At 29.2% G+C, this 9552-nt stretch overlaps 2 protein-coding genes across 2 annotated transcripts; one reads left to right on the top strand and one right to left on the bottom strand.

The window, feature by feature from the left end:
- Window positions 1–990: 990 nt before the first annotated feature.
- LOC108751861 (enhancer of mRNA-decapping protein 3) lies at window positions 991–5283 on the bottom strand. Its single transcript, XM_018492332.1, has 6 exons — window positions 5149–5283; window positions 4427–4592; window positions 3641–3882; window positions 3426–3580; window positions 3062–3322; window positions 991–2676 (listed from the first exon to the last, which is right to left on the bottom strand). Exons 2-6 carry the CDS (start codon window positions 4579–4581, stop codon window positions 2083–2085), a joined length of 1407 nt encoding a protein of 468 aa, XP_018347834.1. The 5' UTR covers window positions 4582–4592; window positions 5149–5283; the 3' UTR covers window positions 991–2082.
- Window positions 5284–6532: 1249 nt separating this feature from the next.
- Window positions 6533–9525, top strand: LOC108751862 (ubiquitin carboxyl-terminal hydrolase isozyme L5). Its single transcript, XM_018492333.1, has 6 exons — window positions 6533–6703; window positions 7364–7427; window positions 7722–7827; window positions 8536–8723; window positions 8802–8999; window positions 9128–9525. The coding sequence occupies exons 1-6, from the start codon at window positions 6628–6630 to the stop codon at window positions 9429–9431; spliced, it is 936 nt and encodes a 311-aa protein (XP_018347835.1). The 5' UTR covers window positions 6533–6627; the 3' UTR covers window positions 9432–9525.
- The last annotated feature ends 27 nt before the right edge of the window (window positions 9526–9552 follow it).

The raw sequence follows: 9552 nt of genomic DNA, 5'->3' as shown, positions 1-9552 counted from the left end.
TATCGATTGATAACTTAATGAAACTTGGATCCACTACTTTACTCTTGAGACGAAGGAACAGTCCAAACAGTGGACTGCGAGATGACCCTCGTATCTCTTTATATTCCAAGCAGAACAACAAGTCACGATAATATCAAAATGATATTAAAACAAATCGGAAATGATGGAACAATGATTTTTAATAACAAACAAATATCTCAACTTTCATATCATTATTTCGTTATTTACATAATTGCAGTTCTCTGCACATCGATAAAATCATATATTCTTTTAATGTGTAATTTATATTGTTAGCAGATAATTAAATTAACACTGATATAGAAATTCAATGTGTCATATCCATATCATTGTCCATATATTATTTATGAAATTTATTTATTTTGTTCAAGTTTTATAAATTACTTTCTGTTTCTAAATTATTGATACAAGGAAATTATATATACATGACATAAATATGTAGTACATTTCTTTCAAATATATAGATAACACAGATTATAAAGTTTATATAATTTGTAAATTATTATTATTAAATATCTGTTTTGCTAATATACAATTATCAATTGTTTAAAACAATTATCTTTTGATCAATGTACAATTATTATTAATTTAAAAGCTCAATTATTTTAAATGTTAATAATTGATATTAATTATTAACACAATAATTATAATTATTACTATCAAATGTGTCTTACATAATTAAATGTATACTTCCAAATAAATCATTTAAAATGTTGAAATGCGTTTCATAGTATTTAATTCATTTTTAAATGGACATGAATTGTAGGATTATTTTATATCGATTTCATACAACATCGGATTTACAAGAAATTATTATATTGTCTATATTTCTAGATTTACAATAACTAAATTCGTGTTCATCGAAAGCACATTCCACTTGATTATAAATGTAAACATTAAAAGAAATCAGTACAAAAAGGAATATTCAAGTGTTAATATACTTTATACAATGCTGAAGATATCTTGCGTTTACAATAATTTTAATACATCTACACATTTCGTTATTATAGTTTCTATATTGGAACATAAAGTGATGAACATAAAAAAAATAAAATACATATAATATTCTGTATATGAGCAACTAGAGCTTACTGAACAAATTAATAAATGTAGATGTGCACAAGTATAAAATTGTTGTCGATCATCTAATTGATCAAATAGAAATGCTAAATAGCTGCGCGTCTCGCGCGCAGATTTTTAATGACATAAATAGTACGTTACAAATTATTAAAAATACAAAGACTTTTTTCTCTCATATGTGCAAGCTATCACTTTAATATTCTTACTATTAGTGTTCAGCTATAAACTTATACTATGCCAAGCAAGTATTTTCTTACAGTGGCTCTATATTCTTATACGATTCTCATCATTTAACTATTTATTAATCCGAAAACATGAAAACATTCTTAATTACGAGAATTTATGGCAATAATTTTTACATACTTTTTCTTACTCATTAATATAAATTTTGTTAATATAAACTATAGATACACACATGTGTAGTGTGACCTGTGCCAAGTAATTAACTTTTATTTAGCCATATCAAATACATATTTGGGAGCACTCATGTGCTCCGATGCAAAACCATACTGCGACACATATAGTTGTATTCCTAAACAAAGACTCTACATACTTTTTATTTTGGAGAAGTATGTCGTTAATATTTAGAGTATTAGTTCTATCTTATGTTTGCTATTCATAAAACGATGTTTTCACAGTTTTACAGACAAAATATCTATATTTTATCTATGTGTATAATGCTTAATCAAGACTTTAAAATACAGCTTTCAAAGTTATACAATATCGGAAATAGTGCATTGTGCATCCATCTGTGGATATCATGCAATTAATACGAAAAATATTATAGTACATCATGCGTTCTCTTTTTCTCTCTTTCTAAAAGTTTATCTAAAAGTTTATATCAAATGTCAAACTATACATAAACTCTTTACTCAATGGGCCCCAGAAGTAAAATATATTTCCCTGTATATGAGGTTTGCAAATCGCGCATGATAAAACGAAGGCGACTATTCAAAAAGACACGATGTGATCCTTAAAAATTTGCTAAGAGTTATTGGAATGTAGAGGAATTACGAATTTAGGTCCAAATGGTGATCTAAATTTGATGCCAACGTCAGAGTATACTTTGTTTGGCAATGCAAGATTGCACAAATATAATCTGCCGTTGTCGACGCTATGCGACAGCGGTAGGGCACCCAACAGGCTGAATTTACTGAGTATGCCTGGTGTACCCGTCGCCGGAGGTTCGATAGATAGTACTGGCGCCCGATTACTGTTTGCCCATCTCGCTATTGGAGTGATCATTCTGGGCGAATCTTCATCGCAGAGCGCTACAAGTATCAGATCCACCAATGATGGCAGATTCTTGACTTTGGTTTCTACTTTGTTGTCTGTTAGCCTGTATAGCGACAATTCTTGCAAAAGAAATACATCTTCTGCATTTTCCACAAACACGATTGTTGTGACACCGTGAGCAGCCAATTGTCGAGCACAGTTGATTCCTGCAGCGCCGGAACGATGTGGTCCACACAACACGACCACGGTGGGCCATTGATGTGCATTATTCGGATTCAATCGATGACTTCCACCCAATAACTGTAAAGTGAGTTCAGCACCGGCGCGACCGAGCAATTCCACCTATCAAAAAAAGCCAGAATTATTAAATATAACGATAGAATTAAAATAAAATTAAATTTAAAACATTGAATAAAAAGCTTAGATGTGTATATTTGAACAAATAAGTGAAAATAAGATAAGCCATATCTTGAAAATCCTCTTATTTAATTATTGAATTTTATTCTTTATTATCCTTTCTTTATTTATTTAATTTTTAACTTTAATTATTTTGTAATCAGAATAAATATGTTCCATTAATATACTTATTTAAATGTAAATATCTTATAAGGTTGGATCTCTCTTTTCTCTTACTTGAATCTATTATTTCTCCTTTTTTCTCTTTTTTTCTCACTTCTCATTTTACATTAAACAAAAAAATAGTTACAAATAATTCCAACATACGAACCCTGCGTTCCCAGCTTATTCCCAATCTATCTGCTGCACCTATTAATTGCCGATGTAAACTTAGAGGGATGCTAGGAATTACCAAACCATTATCTGTAACATATTCTTTTTCACCACGGCAAGGCACCATGATCTGTCTGAGTACTGTAGGTTCAGATACAAGAATATTTTCGTCGGGTCGGTAAATAGCAGTAGTACCCCGATTGTTTTCCGATTGTCTAACAATGTCCGGCTTCAAAGAATTTATTTCTTGCCACACAGCCTGCAATAAATTATAATAATAAAATAGTCAAGTAACGTTATAAGCAACATATTACTAAATTTTCTTTTTGTATTAAATAATGTTTAAAACGGTGAAACTCAACCTCTTTGTTAAACAATGCTAAGTTCTTTTCAAAATCAAAATCTTGTTCTAATTGATCAATCGGGGTACCAAAAGTATGTTCGTCTCTTTCCAGTGCTCTTTGCCGATGATTTAATCTCTTTGAGACTGATTTATTATTAGATGCATTATTTTCAGCTGCAATATTGTTACATTAATATAACATATGTCAGATGTAAATATATAAATCATATGTACTTTGAGGTATTTTCCCATTAGGAGTTTGCTCCACTTGCTGCTGGTTAGGCTCTGTTGGTTTTTTGAAGTTTGTCTGTGACTGAGAACTTCCTGCTTGCACTGTTGCATTTGGAACGCACTCTGAAATAGATCGTCCAGCCCTTTTTGCAATTGGTCTCTTCACGATTACCTTACTGTGTGTATCATTAACATTTCCTGCTTCCTCCGTTGATATAATTTCAAGATTCTGTATATCCTTTACACTGTAGTAATAAAGATAATTAATATATGTATTCATATATTATTTGGAATGTTGGACAACTTAATGATAGAGCAGCTGCTTGTAAAAGATCACATTTGATTCTTATATTGCTTTTCATATACATTAAAAATTTTAAATGCAAGAATATTACACTCTAATAAAAGATAAACAAATCGTAATATTGTGTCATGCCTTGAAGGACAGAAGTCTCTAAACGAGTTTAAAAATAACTCAATTCTCTGAAATAGAACTTGGGGAAGAAACGAATTTTATACAATCCTCTTTCATAAAAATAACAATTATAATGAAACCAATTTGAAAGTTACAGCCCATCTAAGGCTATATATGCAATAAAATAAACAATATGTGATATACTAATTTATCCACTTATTTAAACTGATTTAAATTTAATTTAATTAAACAAATTTATTTAAATGTTGTGTGTGTGTGTGTGTGTGTGTGTGTGTGTGTGTACACATGCAAGATTTTTTAAATATTTCTTATAGTTTATTCATTATAAAAATTAATCAAGCCAGTAGTCTTACCTCAAGTTAACAACAGAAGAAGCATGAGGTATGCCATTGCAAAATGCTTTTGCCAGAGTCAGACTATTCTTATTTAGATCAATAATTTTACCTTGATAAGCATGATCATCGATACACTTTACCGAAACTGTACAACCCAAAAACTGCTCAGACATTCTGCCTAAAACTGAAACATAAAAATCAAGCTATAAGCTTTCAGTATCATAACGCAAATTATATCTCAATCATGATGTAAGGTCTTTTTACAGCATGATTTACATCTTGATTACAATACTAATCATATACAATGCTAATCATATAAGCAACATTCACACATAATCATAAATTTTATATTAAAAATATAATTACTATAAATGAATCAATATACATGTTATTTAATAACTTATGATTTCGAGAGCAGTATCAACATATTGTAATCAACAAGGATGATAATGAAAATTGTAATAGCTAATGAAACCACAAAAGGATCATTTATATATTAATATAAGATAATATGTGTTAATATAAGGCTTCCTTTAAAAATTTAAGAATAATGTTAGTTAATAAATATGTAATAATGCGTTAATAAATAAAAAATAAATACACTTAAACGCAGAAACAGGAACACAACAGTCACCAGTCTTCGACATCATTGAAAAAAAATCTCAACTACGAAATTACTGCTTATATTAGGTTAATAGCGATGCGACATTACTGGAAGACTGTATGAAACATCTACATACCTGAGTCGATGCCGATGTAAATAAAGGCAATCAAACAAAGAGAAAACAAACCGCACAGTAGCTAGCGATAACTTAATTGTTACGCACTATTTCCACGATTCGGCGTGCGGCATCGAAACGAATTACCACCCGTATGTCGAGTTGACTCGTGTATTTGCAGTATATTCGTATACTTATTGTCATTGTGTGCGTGATGGCAAAGAGACCGTCATTTTCTTCGCGTTGAGCTCTGATAGTGAAAATCTTCAAACGTTTTCCGTCATGTAAATATTCGTACAATCTTGCGAGCAAATTTGTAATTATAAATTATTATAAGCAAAAATTATATTAGCTCGAAAATGTACAAATCATTTATATATATGTTGAATTGATCGTCACCGATCGTCGGTAATTATATACAGGGTAGCGGGTTAAGAAAAGAATTTATCAAAACTTTGCTTGAAAATTCACCAAAAGCTCCCAAAATTCATCAAATTACCAATCATAATATAATAGCGATAATAATATATTTATATAATATAACAATATAATCATAATATATAATAATATATATGTATAAATAATAATATATAATAGTAATGTATTAACAATCATATTTCGAATCGTATTTCACACATGGCGTATTTTTATCATACAATTTTACATCAGTTTTTATCTTTCTTCCTTTTCTCTTTAAGAGGAAAAAAGAAGAAAGATAAACTGGGGCAAAAGTTCAGCCAAAAAGAACAGGTCTATTCTTTATTGAGTTCAGATACCCAATCGAGTGTCACCCAGGTATCACTCTATCTTTATTGTTTATCGTACATTAGACAAGGATAATACCTGGAGAGCACCCAAAAGTAAGCAAATTTACTAGAGTATTCATAATTTAATTGATCAATACCTAGTAATCTTTGCTCACTTTTGTATTTTTCACCTCCTTTCAAAGAACCTTCAGAAGGACTTGATTGTGTATTTTGAAATGAGGTGAAAATTGTAAAAGTGAGCAAAGATTATTAGAATACTGATAATTTCATTGGTCAACACTTAGTAAATTTACTTATTTTTATAATTTTCACCTTGTTTGAAGATACAGAATTAACTCTCTGAACACGCCTCAGAGAGTGCGGTCAACTTGGCGTTACAAATGCTTTGAAGCTTTTAATTGATCAATCGGAAGAAAGAATTTTACTAATTGACCAATCAAAAAATGCTTCGAAGCATTTGTAGCATCAAGTAAATCGCAGCCTGAAAAACATTATGATAAAAATGACATCATATTTAAGAACATCACAATTCTAAAATGTCAAATATTTTTTGGTGCAGAGAAAAGCCTGAGAGGTGTCTACAAAAATAGTACAGAGAAAATAGTACAGATATTTCCAGAAGGTTGCAGAATTTGTCGCTGAGTGGCGCGTTAGTTCGTGAGAAATTTCACGTACCTTTTACTGCTCTCTACTTATTTTCTACACGTAATACATTTACGATAGTGTATAAAATATGGCGGACTCAGCAGGAAATTGGTGTCTCATTGAGAGCGATCCTGGCGTTTTTACGGAATTGATTAAAGAATTCGGCAAGTATATTTCAATTTTTCATTCTCTGTAATCATAGTGCGTTCTTTGCTTGCACTATTTTTAACGTTACCCGAATTGGGCAAAGTTCTTTATGGAAAGCATTTGTCATGCATGTGAAAGCTAGTAAGAACTATAAACTATTAATAAATTATAAACTATAAACTATATAATTAAATATACATATATACACATATAGAAAAATACATCTATAATAAGCACATAAAAATATATATGTAAACACACATATATACACACACACATATACAAACATATATGTATATATGTATGTATATAGCAGATACATACATATTGATATGTATATTTAAAATCAAATTAATAATTACTTTATAATCAAGCTATAAATAAATATATATAAATATGACGCACACAGTCACATTTGAGATAATTAAATTCATGAACCAAGAATATTATATTATTCGAAAGATCTAACTTTGATCGATCCTAGGTGTTCTCTATTATATTTATTTATGTTGATATAAAAATATTTATAATAGCTTGATTCTAAATTGTGATTATGAAGCCTGACAGAATCTTTGCAATATTTTTAAAATAATTTTTTCAATTGTATCAATATATTATATCTTATATAAAATCATCTACTATTAAATGAAATGTTAAATATTGCTGTATTTGTATAGGGGTCAAAGGTGCACAAGTAGAAGAATTATGGAGTTTGGATGATGAACAATTCAATGATTTGATGTAAGCTTATTTTGTGTAACATTGACACTGACAATTTTTACTATTTGAAAGACATTTGTACATAAAAAATAAGATATATTCTTGATAACTAATGTTTTTGCATGTTTGTTTTTCCTGTTTTTTTTCTTCAGAATGTTTTCATACTTGATTTCTTTTAGATGTACAAATAAGAAAAATATACATAGATATGAAAAGTGATAAATATATTATACTGGTTTAGACAATATCAATATCTTAATATGTTAATTTTTATGTGTCATTTTTTTAATTGTTACAAATTTCTTTTTCTTTTAGGCCTATTCATGGTTTAATATTTTTATTCAAATGGGTACAAGATGATGAATTATCAGGGAATATTGTACAAGATAACAGATTGGACAAAATATTCTTTGCAAAACAAGTATGTAAAGTATAAAATAGATATCTTAAATATACTACTAACTTAGAAATAGAAAATTATTTTAATAGTAAATTAAATATAATTATTATTAATTTTTTTACAAAGTATAAAAATGTAAAAGAATTAGAATACATTAGAATATTTGGAACATAGACAAAATGACATAGATTATATTATTTTATTGAATATAGTTTGAGATAATTAACAGATAATAGTTACTTCCCATTTACACATAAGTGAAACTGAGTCTGAAGTGAGTTGAGCATTTCATACTCGTATTAATGACGTCATTATTTGCTTACCTTGGTAAAAAGTTATTACATGACAGTACAGGTTCATCTCTTGAAGAAAGTGAAATTTAACTGAATTTTGCCTATAATGTGCACAAGATCAAGATGGTGTTGTTGTAAGAAGTACAATGCGTACAAAAGTTATCACATGGTAATACAGATTCATCTCTCGGAGAGACTTTTGTATATGGTATTTCTTACAATAACACGATCTCGATTTTGTGCAGATTATAAGCAAAACTCAGTTAAATCTCACTTGTCACATTGCAAAAGGAACACGCATTCAACTGAATGATGACGTCATAAGTGAGAATTATCTGAGAATCGGTGTAAATGGAAAGTAATTATTGATTCATGTGAAATTTATTGAATATAAAAAATTTTAAATGTGTTTAAAAAGATAATATTTTATTTTTAGGTAATAAATAATGCTTGCGCGACCCAAGCAATATTGAGCGTTTTATTAAACTGTAAGCATGCAGATATATCTCTCGGACCAAACTTAGAAGAATTTAAAAATTTCTGTCAAAGCTTTGATGCAAATATGCGTGGACTTGCACTTAGTAATTCTGATGTTATAAGAGAAGTACACAATTCCTTCTCCAGGTATTTTATATTACATATATACTTTTTAACCATTAAATATTTACGTTAAAGAAAATTTATTATATACTAAAATTTTAGACAAACATTATTTGAATACGACTCAAAACAGGCATCTAAGGATGATGATGTGTTTCATTTTGTGAGTTATGTTCCGATTGATGGTCGTTTGTATGAATTAGATGGATTGAAAGATGGGCCAATTGATTTGGGTCCGTGTTCAGTAGGGAAACAATGGGTACAAGCTGCGAAACCTATAATTCAAAAACGGATAAACAAGTAAGTTACAAAATGTAGCTTTCTCAATAACTTGCTATGTGTGTACATATATAACATACATACATATATATATTTTTTAATATTATATATTGCTATCAAGTATAAAAATAAAAATTATTATTAAACAGGTATAACGAAGGCGAGATTCATTTCAATTTAATGGCTATAGTGACAGACAGAAAAACTTTATATGAAAGGCAGAAGGCCAATGTTTGTGATCCTGAAGAGTTAGAACGTCTGCAAACCTTAATTGAGGAAGAGAGTAGCAAATCAAAGAGATACCAAATAGAGAATATCAGAAGAAAGCATAATTATTTACCACTTATCATGGAACTTTTGAAGATTCTTGCTAAAGAAGGCAAACTTGTGCCTTTGTATCAGAAAGCAAAAGAGAAAGCACTTGAAAAGGAGTCAAAAAAAAATAAAGTTTAAATTTAAATTTAAATGAGACTAAGAGAAAGGTTAATTTAAATTGTTTAATACATTTGGTATTGGTTTGATTTGTGTATTGTAACCGACAGAAAGGGAGGGGGGGGGGAAGAATTTATTGTAT

The sequence above is a fragment of the Trachymyrmex septentrionalis genome, unplaced genomic scaffold (genome assembly GCF_001594115.1).
Source record: "Trachymyrmex septentrionalis isolate Tsep2-gDNA-1 unplaced genomic scaffold, Tsep1.0 scaffold52, whole genome shotgun sequence".
In the NCBI taxonomy this organism is placed as follows: Eukaryota; Metazoa; Arthropoda; class Insecta; order Hymenoptera; family Formicidae; genus Trachymyrmex; species Trachymyrmex septentrionalis.
This window is presented reverse-complemented; position numbering and strand designations above follow the sequence as displayed.